This window comes from Bos grunniens, chromosome 23, assembly GCF_055505025.1.
Source record: "Bos grunniens cultivar Pamir isolate PY7600 chromosome 23, Bosgru_T2T1.0, whole genome shotgun sequence".
NCBI lineage: Eukaryota > Metazoa > Chordata > Mammalia > Artiodactyla > Bovidae > Bos > Bos grunniens.
In genome coordinates, this window is record NC_141187.1 from 25,456,697 (window position 1) to 25,473,214 (window position 16,518).

Consider the following 16,518-nt stretch of genomic DNA (forward strand, 5'->3'; position numbering starts at 1 on the left):
TTCTGATTAAGAAATTAGTACATAGTCACTGAAAAAATTACATAAAAACTCAATGATGAAAGCAAATATGATCAGTCCTCCAGCCCCATAGGGCTAGGCACCCTCAGTGTTTTGGAATACTTCCTTCTAGTCTTTTCCCAAATACTTGTCATATATGCCTACAGACGCAGGTACTATAAACACTTTCAGGATTACATTGATGCAATATTTTATAACCTACACATTTCACTCCTTAATATATTGTAAGCATTTCTCTGTCTGGTTAAATATTATCCATCATGATTTTTCAAGGTTTCTTAGTATAAACACTTACTTCATTTCAGCTTTTTTGTTGTTGTTTTTATACCTAAAACTTCAAAGACTATAGTTTTTCATAAATATTACATATTTCTAACTGCTTTCTTAAAATCTTGAAAGTGAAATTGCTGAATTAGAATATGAAGAATTATAAGGTTATTAGTGTATATTGCAAATGATATTCATAGATAAGGACATAGTTTTTAGTAGGGTCTGAGGCTCAGTGGTAAAGAACCTGCCTGCAAGTGTAGGAGACACGGGTTTGACCCCTGGGTCGGGAAGATTCCCTGGATAAGAAAATGGCAACCCATTGCAGTACTCTTGCCTGGGAATCCCTTGGACAGAGGAGCTGAAGGACTATAGTCCATGGGATTTCAAAGAGTCGGACACAACTGAGTGAATGAGCACAGGGCTCAGCTGCCCTCAGCCACCTCCTAGAGAGAAGAGCATAGAAGAACTCCAAAGAATAGCTTAGGGACCGAAATAAAGTTATCTAATTCTGGGGAGCCAGGACCAGCTGACATACACTTGGTCCCCAGCGTCAGCATGCTGAGATCCAGTCTTCCCTGAGCACCAGCTGCAGCCCCATTTCTGATGAGCCCTAAGCAAGCTTTTCCCCTCTAGTCCAGGTAACAACCTTAAGGAGGCCCTTTCTTCCTCTCACTAAATCCAAACTCCTGGTGGCAAATTCACTCTAAACACGGACTGTTCCAGGACATCAGAAAGTCCAACTGCTGTGAAAAAGGCTGGTTCTTGTTGTTCCTCTGGGTAGTCGGTCTTAGTTTTATTTTTTAATGAGGAAATAGGCCTTCATTGAATAATTGGATGTAACCACTCTTGATAAGAAATAAAGAAGGACACTGGGCCACGTTCAGCACTAAAACATCATACTTCATAGAACAGGAGCTGCTTGTGAAAATGAAGTCCATGTAGAGCAACCGACATGGCCACACTTTTTAAAAAATTTGTTTAGAAAAGGTGATTTTTACCCAGAAAGTTGTGGTATTTGTTTTTTAAGTTCAAAAAAAAAAAATCCTTATAAGCTTATAACTTCTAAATCCAAAATCTACAGTCCTGCCTGTACACCCCCACTTCTTTTGAATAAACATTGTACAATCTGCTGGATTTCTCTACGACTTTTTCTCATACTTGTGAATCTGTTTGGAAAGAAAAGAAAAAGGAGAGGGGAAAAGAGCCTTCTGTTTTTCATAATGTCTAATCTTTTTCCCCATTGGCATTCACCAGATGTTGCTTCGGATCGGAAGATAAATATTAAAATCTAAGCAAGAACAAAGCGGGCTGTTTACTGGGCAGATTTTTCAGATGTTCTCTTGAACACTTGAAAAGACAGGAGACGCTTTGATATGCAGGCTGGCTGGAATCCACAATGGAACAGTCCCTCCGACAACAGCATTGGCCCCAGGGCCATGTCCACCCAACATGGAGTTCCTGATGATTCCATCAATCCACTGGCCACGCATTTGTGTGCAAAGTCAGGGAGGGAGAGGACTGAGTTACCTGATGAAGAGGCCTGAGAACGATGGAAGGATAGACTCTGTCCAATGATCTCGTGCCAAGAGGCATCGGGAACTTTCTTCACAGATGTAGAAGTAAGGCCACGATTCCGGCAGGCTCTCTGTCCCCACAGTGATGATCAAATCACAGTGCACATAGCTGCAGCTGGCGGTCTCGCAGTCCTCCTCCTCAGGCCTCAGGTCACACAGGGAAGCTAAGGACACTGCAGGAAACAGTCACCGCTGGTTTAGGTGATAACCACAGAGAGAACTGAAGGCCTCACATTGTTTCATCAACCAAGCCCATGTGCTGTACTTTGACCAACAGGAAAATAAACTTCCTCGTTTACTCTTCTTAAAAATCAGAAAAACAAACATCATACATTAATGCATCAGTGGAATCTTGAAAAATGATACAGGTGAACCTATTAGCAGGGCAGGAATAGAGACACAGATGTAGAAAATGGATATAATGGACATGTGGACATCAGGGTAGGGGAGGGGAGGGTGGGTTGAACTGAGCAATTAGGATTGCCATATATACACTACCATGTGTAAAACAGACAGCTAGTGGGAACCTGTTGTATAACACAGGGAGCTCAGTTCTGTGCTCTGTGATTACCTAGATAGATGGGATGGGAAGGAGGCGCAGTGGGACGGAGGTTCAAGAGGGAAGGGATATATATACACATATAGCTGATTCCCAGGTGGCACTAGCGGTAAAGAACCTACCTGCCAATGCAGGAGACATAAGAGACTTGGGTTCGATCCCTGGGTAAAGAAGATCCCCTGGAGTAGGAAACGGCAACCCACTCCAGCATCCTTGCCTGGAAAATCCCACGGATAGAGGAGCCTGGTGGGCTACGTCCAGAGAGTTGCAAAAAGTCAGACATGACTAAAGCGACTTAACACGCCTAGCCGATCTATGTTATTATACAGCAGAAACTCACACAGCGTGATAAAGCAAGTACGTGCTGTGCTGTGCTTAGTTGCTCAGTCGTGTCTGATTTGTGACCCCGTGGACTGTAGCCCACCGGGCTCCTCTATCCATGTGGATTCCCCACGCAAGAATACTGGAGTGGGTTGCCATGCCCTCCTCCAGGGGATCTTCCCTACCCAGGATCGAACCCAGGTCTCCCACATTGCAGGTGGATTCTTTACCATCTGAGCCACCAGGGAAGCCCGTGAATACTGGAGTGGGTAGCCTCTCTCTTCTCCAGGGAATCTTCCCGACCCAGAAATTGAAGTGGAGTCTCCTGCATTACAGGCAGATTTTTTAACCAGCTGAGCTACCAGGGAAGCCCAAAGCAACTATACCCCCAAAAATAAATAACACATGTCCGTGTATGAAAAAAAACACCACAATATTGTAATTATCCTCTAATAAAATACATTAATTTTTAAATGTATTAGATATACATAATATATACAGAAGGATATAAATCATGTTTTTGTAAAATATAAATCATCCAAGTAAAAAAAACTCATGTGAATGTACCACAGGATCAGCCAACATAAAGTCTAACACCAGCACGATGCTCGCCAATTGACGCGCTCCTGGCCAAGTCTACCACTCTCCTCCTCATTCTCGGAAACAGCCACTAGACAGAAGGTGGCTGCCTTTTACCTCCTTTTGAACTTTAGAAAGTTATACGTGGCATAATATTCTTAGACCTGCTTTCTTCACTCCACATTATGTTTCCAAGATTTAGCCATATTATCACACATAACTGCTGTTCCATTGTTTTCATTGCTCTTCAACACTGCTTTGAGTGAAAGTACTACAATATATTTGCCTACTCTGTCACCAATGGACTTTGGGGAATTTCCCAGCTTTTGCCACTACAAATATGTGATGCATTTTCTCTAGAGGATATGTCTCTAAGAAAATTGTTTGTGCCATTTTACTTTCCTATCTTTATGGGTTCCCAGTAATGCACATAATTGCCAGCACTTGAGATTATCAGACTTAATTTTGGTCAGTCCAGTGAGTATACAAAAGCATTTCATTGTGACCTTAATTTGCATTTTCATCATTATTTTTTAGGTTGAACAGCTTTTTGTATATTTAGTAATAACTCCTATTTTCTCTTCTATGAACTTCCCGTGTAGGTCACTCGCCCCTTTGTTCTACTGGAATGCTTATCTTTTCCTTACTGATTTGTGCCATTTTAAATTCTGAGTGCTAATCCTAAAGAAGTTACATGCTTATTAACATCTTCCCCAGGTTTGTGGCTAGACTTCCCATTATTTTTATGGGATCTCTTGATTAACTGAAGTTCTTGATTTTCATACAGAGAGTTCGATTAACATTTCATAAAGAAGAAAAGCAATGATTTGAAGCTCTCTGACCCTGAGACCATTTCTTCCCAGGTCACGAGACCCAGTGTAAAAAGCATCACCAAGGCAGACTGGCAATAACCTTTAACAGGAGGATGAACAAGTCTGCCATTTCCTACTTTCTTTGGAGTAGGAAATGACAACCCACTCCAGTGTTCTTGCCTGGAGAATCCTACGGACAGAGGAGCCTGGCAGGCTAGAGCCCACCGGATTGCAAAGAGCTGGACATGACCAAGCAACTAAGCACGAACACATCTCTACGTGAGATGGTTTGGGAACACCTCTGCCTGAAAACCTTAATCAAATAGAAAAAAAAAAGCAAATTTTCTCTAGTCTTCTACCTCAGGAGGTAGCCTGTTCACTCAGGTACAGAACATGCGTTATCAAGGACTATGAGTTTGAAGCTAAGACACCTGCCCATATCACATGACTGCATGCAGCAAGGGATGAGGCAAGTACACAAGAGGGTTTGCCTTTACTCATTCACACAAAAATAGTTACTATTTTTGCTGGTACATTCTGAAGCACCTGACACATCGTAGGTTCTGTGACTGTGTTTCCAAAGAATTAGAGCAGTTAAAACGTCTGGAAAGTAAGACTCTCACATGGACAGAGGAAATATGAGAACTTTCCAGTTAGTAAGCCCTAGGGCAAATAAAAACAGGCTTAACACCTATAAAGTAATGAACTCATTACGGGTGATTAGGTGGATGCAAATTGACAAGGTGGATTATGATAAATGCCCAGAGCTGGGGATCGGAATCCAGGAATTTTACTCAATTTTACTCAAGGTTCTGCCACGAAATAGCTGTGCAACCTTAATCACTTTAGGTTTTCGCACCTCACAGAAAAAATCAGTTTCCATGAAGAAGTCATATTGTATAAGTCAAGATATAAATGCAGGAAACCAAAAGATCAAATATCTTGCTGATTTTAAACAGAGTGTTAAACTGACAAGGTGCTATAACAACCTATCATATGCAAAAGTAAAAGTCTTCTTTCATTAGAAGTATAATTTGAGGGAAAAGTGAAGATGTGTGTGTGTGTGCTGTCTCTTCAGTCGTGTCCAACTCTTTGTACCCCTATGGACTGTAACCCGCCAGCCTCCTCTGACCATGAGATTCTCCAGTCAAGAATTCTGGAGTGGGTTGCCATGCCCTCTGCCAGGGGATCTTCCCGATCCAGGGATCGAACACAGGCCTCTTGCCATCTCCTGCATCACGGGCAGATTCTTTACTGCTGAGCCACTGGAGAAGCCCCAAAGTAAAGACAAAAGACCCCAAAGCAGCAAAAGGACTTTTTTAAAAGCTTCATCTTTAAAAAAAAATTTATTGAGGTATAGTTGATTTACAGTACTATATTAGTTTCAAGGATACAGCATAGTGATTCCATATTTCTAGAGTCTCAGAAGAGAAACGCCAAAATGTTTACTGATACAGCAGTTCCCAAAGTTGTGCGTTTCTAACAGACTCCCAGGTGCTGCTACTGTTGCTGCTCCAGTAATAATAATTTTTTTCAATAATCCTTCCATAATAATATAATCCTCAATAATAAAATCATTGAGAAGCATTATGTTAAAAGAACTGAAATTATTCAGCTTTCCCAAGGGCTTTCCAACTGATTAAGGTGAAAAAAATAGAGCGGGGAGCATTAGGTAAAAGGGCAGATTTCTCTGGAAAGAGTAACTGTGGAACCACTTGAGGGGGTTACTGCTGTGAAAGTGCCCACTAAAAAAATCTTTTAAAGTATAGCAGATTCTTAACTAACTTGATTCTGTACAGTCCTTTCTTAAGGAAGGGTAATTATTAGTAGTTTTTAAGAATTTCTGAGATACATCCCTCTGACAGTTTGATGTCCATTATAGACCTACTTCTTGGGGGAAAAAATACATAATCATAGTCATAAAATATTTTTTTCAATTTCAGAGATTCATAGAATCTCCAACTTCCATCTTGGATCTTCCGTAAGAAACCAATGGAGTAGGATTTCATAAGTTCCTCCCCATCTTTAGACATCTTTTAAAAGACTTATTTTTTAATGAAAAAGGAAAAGTCAAATTATCCATTTCTCTGGAATAAATGAGCAGCCCTTGCACAATCAATGAGTGTTTGCTGACACCTAGTGGTAAGCGTAAGAGTCACAGCTTCTCACTCGTTTTCCTCAAAATATCAAGAAATTTTGAAGTCTTTTTATAAATTTAACCAAATCTCATTAAATATAATTATTTTATTCTTCTCCTATGAGTTATGAAACTCCCAATAAAACACAAATTCTCTAACCCTGACTTCATGGTTTTTAAGTTTGTACTTCTGGTTGTCTTGAAACAATAGCAAGGGGTTGACTGATTTAAACAGTGTATATGTGAAAGCCACACCTTCCCCCAGAAAAAAAAAAAAAAAACTGTAGCAGCATTTATTAAATATTAGGACCTAGAAATGGTTGATTCTATGCTTCCCTGGTGACTGGGAGGGTAAAGAATGCTCCAGCAATGTAGGAGACCCAGGTTTGATCCCTGGTTCGGGAAGATCCCCTGGAGAAGGGAGTGGCTATCCACTCCAGTATTCTTGTCTGGTGAATACCATAGACAGAGGAGACTAGCAGGCTACAGTCCAGGGGTCACAATGAGTGGAACACGTCTGAGCAACTAACAGTTTATGTTTCCACCATTTCCCAATTCCCTTATTTATTCTTTCATCAAACATTGATTTTGCATGTCCCCTAAGCCAGGACAGTTCTTTGCATAGGAGTGAGAGCAGAGAAACAGATATATTAACTTAAATTTTCTACCATATCCTAAATATCCTACTGCAGAGTCTTAAGTAGAATAATACTCTCTTCTATAATGTTCTGCTTATACACATGATGATAATAAGACCCTCAGATTCTGGTATTTTAAACAAGGGTTATTTCTCCTCCCCCAACTTTTCCCCCTCCTCTCCTTCCTCCTTCTGGTCTAAGACGATCCAGTGTAAACTGCCATCACAATAGTATTATACATCATGAAATTTTTGTCCAAGTTCAGATGAAGCGATGCTTTTATCACTATAAGTCTTTTACCCACAGTCAAGTTGCAAACACATAAATTAGGAATGTAACTTAAAGCATTACACAGAAAACATGAGGGTAAATGGTTTTTAAGTGCACAGGTACAAGATGTATGACTATGCAAATAAGATAATCAGGTGGTTTAGCTGACCCTGTAGTGATTAATGGCAATTTCATCCCTGAAACATTCTTTTTCTGAAGCTCAGTGGGCAGTTAGTATGCGTTGTGAGCTTCATGGGAAAATCAAGCCTTGCACTTTGCATTCTAACCCCCTCACCCCACAAAGACATAGCTTCCCATGCCATATTTTACAAAACTTAAAGGGCTTCCCAGGTGGTTCAGGGGTAAAGAATCTGCCTGCCAATGCAGGAAATGCAGGTTCAATCCCGGGAAGATCACCGGAAGAAGGAAACAGCAGCCCATCCTAGTATTCTTTCCTGGAATATCCCACAGACAGAGGAGCCTGGCGGGCTACAGTCCATAGGGTCGCAAAGAATTGGACATGACTTAGCGACTAGAGAGCAACAAACTACAACAAAGTTTAAAGCAATGAGAGATCATGGTTATTTTACTGAGTTACGGCTCAGATAATTACCTGGACTTTACAGAATAAAAGGATAATGTCAACATTGACCCTTTTGCCTATAATAAGATTCAGGACCTGAGCACACTAATGTGCAAGACATTTCCAGCCGGATGATGTAATCCCTTCGCTAGTACTTCCAGTAGGCAGACATTTCCAGCAGCCCCACCTCAGGAGACCAAGAGACTATTTTCTCCCTGATGCTATGCTGCCATTGAAACTAGTATTCACAACTCAGAATCACTTTCCCTGTCATCACAGAACTGCTGTCAAAAATATGTGATAAATTTTTTGCTGTTATTAATACGACAAAAAAAGCTATTATGAGTCATCTTAATAGGCGGTCCTCAGTGCTAACTATCACTTTACATGGGGATCAGAGAAAACTTTTTCCATAGGAACAAACAGAAAAATTGAGTCAATATTGGTGATGGACAGGGAGGCCTGGCGTGCTGTGATTCATGGGATCGCAAAGAATCGGACCTGACTGAGCGACTGAACTGAACTGAACTGAGAGCATGAATTACCAAAAAGATGCAGTTAACCAAAGTATGCTAATTTCACACCTACTCTTTATAAAACAAATCTGGTGTTTTTACTGACCATCGAGGGGCAGAACCAAGCAGCTGAAGGCAGACACCGTCGCATTAGCCAAGACTTGGCAGGGAGCACCACACACGGCAGCTGAGATGTTCCCGGGAGAAAATCCTGCTCCAAACACGTGCACGAGCCTCCCGCCTAGGCGGCCTTTAAAGACAAAATGAGGAGTTTACCATCACAGAGGCAAATCTTTTTTTTTTCTCAAAATTCAAACCTATGCTTTCTTGCTGCCCACCCTTCTTTCCATGCCTAATGGAGTCCACACAATTGGCCTGAGATCCCTGATTTTTTCAGTTTCCTCTCACTAAGATCTGAGCTCTGAAGCCCGTTCTGTCAAACCCCAGTCATACTCAACAACCTATGAAAAGTGTCATATGATTCTTATGTATGAAAATAATGCTTGTTTATAGTTTATAAACTTTTTATACAGGAGAGTACAAAATGAAAGTAAAACTTCCCTTACCTACTCATCTCACTCCCCAGAAAAAGACATATCTAGTTTCTTGTGAAGCCTTTAGGATTTTCTAAAGCATATAGACTATTTTACTACAAACTGATCATTCTATACATAGCATTCTACGACTTGTTTTTTTTTAATTAGAAATGCAGCATAAACATCTTTCCAAGTCTCTCTCTCTATATATATATAGAGAGAGAGAGACATCCAGCTCTTCATTTTAATAGACACTTAGAATTCCATTATATGATTATGCCCTAATTTACTGAGCAATTTTCCTGTTGATTGCTGAAAGTAAAAGTGAAAGTCACTCAGTCCTGTCTGACTCTTTGTGACCCGATGGACTATACAGTCCATGGAATTCTCCAGTCCAGAATACTGGAGTGAGTAGCCTTCCCCTTCTCCAGGGGATCTTCCCAACCCAGAGATTGAACCCAGGCCTCCCACATTGCAGGAGGATTCTTTACTAGCTGAGCCCCCAGGGAAGCCCAAGAATACTGAAGTGGGTGGCCTATCCTTCTCCAGGGGATCTTCGCAACCCAGGAATCGAACCTGGGTCTCCTGCATTGCAGGCATATTCTTTACCAACTGAGCTATCAGGAATAGTTCCATAATTTCTCCCCTTTTGCTGCAATTAAAAGTGCTGCAATGGACTATACACTTATATGAATAAAAATGATGCAAACTCTTAGACGTGGAATTACTAGGTCAACAGAAAAGGAAATTTTTAGTTTGGAAAGATATGGCCATATTTCTCTCCAAAATAATGTTGCCCTGGTTTACACTTCTACCGGCCATGTAGGAAGTATGCCTATCCAATAGGTAAAGTCAAGACAATATGTTTTGCTTCAGTATGAGAACCAATAAAGGAAAATGCCAGTTGAAATCTCTAGTCCATGCTGAGATTCCAGCTTCTCCCACCTTCATGTCAAGTCTAGGTGGTACTTACACAGCCACCTGACCAAGTTTTTGCCTGGGTACATTCTTACCCCTGCTCTCTTGCCTAAAAATCATGGATTCTTAGAGAGTTGAAAGGGGAACTAGGGAGGAAAAACCAGCCCCAACCTTTTATCAAATAAGAATGCTGAGGCTTAAAAAAGTTACCCAGCTAACATAGTAACAGACTTAGAAACAAGCCCCAATCCCTATAGTATCTCACCCAGCTGAGGACAGACACATTTGTTCCAAAAAATGGATTGGTACTTCTTCCATCTAAGACCCTACTCCATGACTTCTAAACTTTCTGCATTACAATCACATTTGAACTATCTTAAGTGTGTTCTTTGGAAGGAATGATGCTAAAGCTGCAACTCCAGTACTTTGGCCACCTCATGCAAAGAGTTGACTCATTGGAAAAGACTCTGATGCTGGGAAGGATTGGGGGCAGGAGGAGAAGGGGACGACAGAGGATGAGATGGCTGGATGGCATCACTGACTCGATGGACGTGAGTTTGAGTGAGCTCCAGGAGTTGGTGATGGACAGGGAGGCCTGGCGTGCTGCAATTCATGGGGTCAAAAAAAGTCAGACACGACTGAGCAACTGAACTGAACTGAACTGAAGTGTGTTTATGTGCTAAGTCACTTCAGTTGTGTCTGACTCTTTAAAACCCCATGGACTGTAACCCACCAGGCTCCTCTGTCCATAGGGTTCTCCAGACAAAAATACTGGAGTGGGTTGCCATGCCTCCTCCAGGGGATCTTCCCCACCCAGGGATGGAACCCACATCTTTTATGTCTCCTGCATTGGCAGGTGGGGTCTTCGCCACTAGCGCCACCTAGGAAGCCCCATCTTAAATGCAGGAAGACATTAAGGGAACAGAAACCCAAACCTTCCCTGTAAGAAAAGGCAAAGCACACTGCAGTATATCTCAAAGGAGAGAAAGTTCAACCAATGCAGCTGTACTGCACAATTGGCCTGTTATTTATGGAGTATGAATTCATGTGTGAAATAGTACAAAATGATAAAAATTAATCATATTTAATACATTTAAAACAATTCAAATTGGCAAATAGGTCTAAAAATAGATGAAGGCATTTATGCTCTACTTAAATGATCAAATTATGAGCTCTTACAAATGGTATTATTTAATTTAAAACACAAATTAAAGTGGGTTAATGCATCAAATTAAAAGACAATCAAACACTTAGAGAATATGCACAATCTCCCCAACAACAACAAAAAATGCCTCATAATTGGAGCATGACAAAGTTTTAGGAGGAAGCTGGGACTGTAAGAGGCCAACCGGCTTCTCTCTTCTTCTGTTGTTCAAACTGATGCTGATTTCCTACCTTGTAGAGTGGTGAGAGGAGCTATTAATTCACTTACATGAAGAAAGCTCTCTGCCTCATCTGTCCGACTTACCAAAATTCTCGGTCACTGCTGTGATGGTCACTCTGGAAGTGAACACCAGGATGGACGAGGCCCACCCTCTCATGCGGTCGTAACCTCTGACTTGGTACTCCCCGGTCGGAAGGGATGGGACCACACAGTGGAGAAGGGTATGGTTGCCAGAGACACCCACACAAGGGGACATCCCAATAAAAATGTCTACATTTGCAGCTCCTGAGATCCGGGCTACCGAAAAGGTTAAGACATCTTCAGTCTGAGAAACAGAGAGCAATTCAGGAGTGAAGGCACTGCTGTAACCAATGACACCCATCTGATAGGAAAGTCCATCTACCTCTATGACCAGGGCAGCAGAGCCATTCCCTGCAGGAACAGCACATTGGATGAGCTCAGAACCGAGGCTCACGGTCAAGCAGGCCTGCTGGCCAATGTAGACTAATGTGGAGTTCAGTCCCTTCAGGGCTGTGCCCTCCAAGGTCAAGAGGCTTCCACCATGGAGGCTGAAATTCTTGGGGAAATAATGAAACACTTGAGGCCAAACATGGAAGTGTCTGGACAAGTTACCAGAACAGGCATACCCATATCTTGCATGAAAAACAGATAGGTAGTGAGGTCCAGGGGACAAGTCACTTATCCAGCACGCCACGTGGCTTGCATTACGGAAAGCCACAGTGCAAGCAAGACGATCATCCACAAACACCACTGGCTCATCAGCCGTGATACCTAACCTCTGACCCCTAACCAGCACTGTGGTCAGAGACCCACTGATGTTTGTGGTCCAATCATCCACGATAGGAGTTGTCTCTTCACACAAGAAAAGAGTACAATTCCCCTGACACGTGCTGGGAAGTCCATTCACCAGGATAGTGACATTCAAGGCGAAGGAAGTACCAGGCAAGGGGTCACCCACGGGGGTAATCCGGCAGAGGACTGTCTGGTCCCCCAAACTCAAAATCACACAAGTAAAGGGACCCGAGAGGTCAACCTCCACTGACCCCCTGCTGGAGCGGAGAGCCAAGCCCCTCACTGTGAGAACAGTCCCTCCGCAAGTGGACCCGCGTGTTGGGAAAATGGAGGTTATCTGAGGCATCACCACACACTGCTGGGGCACCGCAGACATGTTAGCAAACCCCATCTGCCTCTGGTGTACTTGGAGAGGATACAGGCCGGCCTCCAAAGTGTCAAGAGGAAAAGCGCACCCAGCCGGGCTCAAGTTGCTCCCAGGAGACGGAGTCTGGAGATCACAGCTCAAGTTACCCAGAAGGACCACTGAGTCGAAGAGATTTTGTCCCTCCACATAGAGCCTCAGGCTGTGATTCGTGACTTCTCCCCGCATGGCAGTGACCACTGGTGTTGCTGCCACTTCATACATGAAGGTGAAGCCCTTCCCCACCAGGCGAGGTGAAGGTCGGTGGGGGAAGGGCTTGCTGCCAGCCCAGACCTCCACAGGGACTGGGGCGCTCAGCGGCAGGGGGGCTGGCGGCGGGGTCTCACACCAGATGCTGGTCTCTGTTGAGTTCACAATGTCACAGGACCAATTGCCCACCAGCACCCAAAGCAAAGCTTGGTCCCTGCTGAACCCTCTTCCTGAGATGCTGAGGATGGTTCCACCTGAAGCACAAATATTGAGAAAAAAAACTGAGAAGCTGGTATTTCAGAACTAGGAACTCACAGCAGCTGTGTGAGCCCCAGAACAACTAAGTGAAAGGTGGGGTAAGCGTTAGTGAAATTTTTCGCCTCACCCCACCAGTGTTAAATGTATGACTGTTTTGGCAGGAGTCAGATGGGCTGAAATTCACATGGCAGTAAAACAACACAAATTATTCCATAAGAAGAATGTTTATAAAGTTTAAGACAAAATACGTTTTCAAGTATATTTATAGATCCTAGACAACTTTGACACTAATGAAAAATCAAATTTCTTGACGTGCTCTCGTCATCTGCTGTATTATCGTACATGCTATTCTACATTATTCTATATATTACTATGTAGAAAGAGTATATATGTAATTCATATACGCATATATACAACATGCTGCTGCTAAGTCGCTTCAGTCGTATCCGACTCTGTGCGACCCCATAGACGGCAGCCCACCAGGCTCTCCGTCCCTGGGATTCTCCAGGCAAGAACACTGGAGTGGGTTGCCATTTCCTTCTCCAATGCATGAAAGTGAAAAGTGAAAGTGAAGTCGCTCAGTCGTGTCCGACTCCTAGTGACCCCATGGACTGCAGCCTACCAGGCCCCTCCGTCCATGGGATTTTCCAGGCAAGAATACTGGAGTGGGTTGCCATTGCCTTCTCCGATATACAATATATACATTAATAAAAAATCAAATTCTCCAGTCTTATCATCTGTTGTATTAACTGCCCTATTATTCCATATTATTCTCTGTATTATTATGCAGAGTATATGTATATTGTTCTATATATGACCAAACTGACAGCATATTAAAAAGCAGAGACATTACTTTGCCAACAAAGGTCTGTCTAGTCAAAGCTATGGTTTTGTCAGTAGTCATGTATGCATGTGAAAATCGGACTGTAAAGAAAGCTGAGCACCAAAGAATTGATGGTTTTGAACTGTGGTGTTAGAGAAGATTCTTGAGAGTCTCTTGGACTGCAAGGAGATCAAACCACTCAATCCTAAAGGAAATCAGTCCTGAATATTCATTGGAAGGACTGATGCTGAAGCTGAAACTCCAATACTTTGGCCACCTGATGCAAAGAACTGACTCACTGGAAAAAACTCTGATGCTGGGAAAGATTGAAGGCAGGAGGAGAAGGGGATGACAGAGTATGAGATGGTTGGCTGGCATCATTGACTCGATGGACATGCGTTTGAGCAAGCTCTGGGAGTTTGTGATGGACAGGGAAGCCTCGCGTGCTGCAGTCCATGGGGTCGCAGAGTTGGACACAACTGAGCAACTGAACTGATATTCAACTTACACACTGATGAAAAATTAAATTTGTTGAATTCTTCTACTTATCTTCTATATTAGTCTATATAATGTTTCAGTAATCCATATATTGTATACTCATACGTGTATTTGTATGTGACATATCAAGAGCCACTGAAACATGCTTGTGGTTTTGCTGTTACAGTCATATTGTCTCACTTTCTAGTTGAGGGCCAATCACACCCTCCCTACAGGACAGGGATGGGAGCCATAAACCCCTTATCATCACCAAATCAGTGGTAAAGTAAAGCAGCTTTTAAAAGGATTATACTACGTTCAAAAAAGGATAATGTACCTACTATAGGATGCAGGGAATACTTCAATTCTCTGTAACGGCCTACATGGAAAAAGAATCTAAAAAAGAATGGATATGTGTGTATATATTCACTTTACTGTATACCTGAAACTAACACAACATTGTAAATCAACTATACTTCAATAAGAAAATTCTAATGAATACTGTGCTATTTCATACACTGTCACAATGGTTATCACATGCAAATACATAGCTTTCATTTTTTTTCCTGAAAATGAATAGTTTTCTATATTTCTCTATTTGTCCAGTGCTGACATCTCCCATACTGGCATTTGTGTTTCTTTTTTTTTAATTAGTGAGGTATAGTTGCTTCACATTATTGTGTTAGTTTCTGCTGAACAACAAAGTGAATCAGCTATTCATATCAATACATCCCCTCTCTCTTGGACCTCCCTTCCACCCACTCCTTCCCATCCATCTCCTGACTCTGGTCCTTCATCCACATCCCAGAGCAAGTAAAGACACCAGAGACTCATGTCTCCTCTCCTTGCATAAGCAGTATCGAAATGGCTAACTCAGGAAGCTCTTCACTTGTTTTGTGTATTTTTTTCAATTGAACTGTAGTTGATCTACAATATTATGCTCATTTCTGCTCATTTGGTGTATAGCAAAGTGATTTGGTGATATGTACTCCAGATGTGCCACTTTTTAGATATTTCAGCCTCTTTCCATTAAAAAAAAAAAAAAGAAAACCAGGCACATGTCTTTTTCATAAAAATTCTTTAATTTTCTGAACTCACTGGGCTAAAGAATCCTGAGTTTCACACTCTCCAAAGTACACTACTCAGTTCCCAGGGCAGGGAAAAGGGCTTCTCCTTGAAGCCCCATCTCTGGTCTCACTAGTTAATTAATCCAGGAACGAAATCTGAATACCCAGGGAGTAGACTTGCAGAATAAATGCAACCAGTCAGGTCAGAGCCACTCACCCACAAGGGACCCACAGCAAGGCTGGATGCTGAAGACTTCTGTGATGTACTGGATGTGAAGATGCACCCTACATAAAATGAGGAGATGGCCATGAAATAACTGAAAGTCAGGAGAAGAGAAAAGAAGGCACAAAACAGCAGAGATGTGTATGTTAGAGAAGAAAAGAGAAAGGGGGCTGTGATGGAAAGCATATGAGACCAGCACTGCCCACCAGAGAAAGAGGGAAATAGTGTAGAAAAGAATCTTTGGGGGACGTTTTTCTGCATGCACATCAGGTGGGCACATCAGTCTCCCTGAGTTTAGCTACTTTCTGAATGAAGCGAGGGAACTTTCGGAGAAATGCTGGGCAGAGGGACTTCAGGGCGAAGAGGACCGACAGCAGCTTGTGCAGTAATTGACAGCATTTATTCAAAGACCAAGATACAGTCTAATTAAAGTCTTAGTGAAATCAGTCTCTTATTAAGCACAGATTCTTTCTCCTGACATAGAGGTGCCCACCCCACCCCAGCCCAACCAAGAGACATGACATCTTAGCTCCAGAAAGTTCTCCTTTCCCCAACAGGTAAGCCAAAAATTGGACTTGAGAGTGAACTGTCCTGTAGGATCTCTAAGATTTGTTCAAATTTTAGGATTCTCATGAGTTTATCTCTTAGCTTCAGAGGAAGAAGAAAAAAATAATGACCTAACTCAAAGCTAGAATTCTTCAACTGAATCATTAGACCATCAGGAGAGCTGTAATGAATGGCAGGAGTCCACCTCACCCTTGTGCGTGAATGTGGACTCCATTGATGGAGACTGAGATTCCATGGAGCCCGGCAGGCAGCGGGGGGAGCACCACCTCCAGGCCCTGAGGTGTCTGCGCTAGGACCCAAGCCCTGGTGTCCCCAATGCGGACTTCAGCATCCAGATCTGTGTGGTTCACTGGCAGCAGCATTCCAATGGAAAGGATCTCACCTCCTGTGTTGAAGAAAATCCATTAGCCCCTGTGAAGTGGATTATGCTTCAGTCACGTATTCAATTCTAAAACTATCTTTCCGGATTAAACACGTGGTCAGCACTGTGCATAATACTCTAATCAAGAGTTTTAATGTCAACCTAATTTTTTTTCATGAAACTTACAACTCTTTTAATGGAG

General features: G+C 42.4%; 1 protein-coding gene across 9 annotated transcripts in view; it reads right to left on the bottom strand.

Moving 5' to 3' along the window:
• PKHD1 (PKHD1 ciliary IPT domain containing fibrocystin/polyductin) overlaps positions 1-16,518 on the bottom strand; it is a 443,740-nt gene that overhangs the window by 363,022 nt on the left and 64,200 nt on the right. For all 9 annotated transcript variants that reach the window (XR_015152761.1, XM_086370763.1, XM_086370767.1 and 6 more), the window contains 5 exons: positions 16,145-16,340; positions 15,383-15,450; positions 11,199-12,794; positions 8,383-8,526; positions 1,816-2,035 (listed from right to left, as the gene is read on the bottom strand). Coding sequence is in view for 8 of the 9 variants with exons in the window: in XM_086370763.1 (XP_086226889.1) it covers positions 1,816-2,035; positions 8,383-8,526; positions 11,199-12,794; positions 15,383-15,450; positions 16,145-16,340 (2,224 nt within the window). In the remaining variant the exon portion in view is untranslated. The remainder of the gene's footprint in view (positions 1-1,815; positions 2,036-8,382; positions 8,527-11,198; positions 12,795-15,382; positions 15,451-16,144; positions 16,341-16,518) is intronic.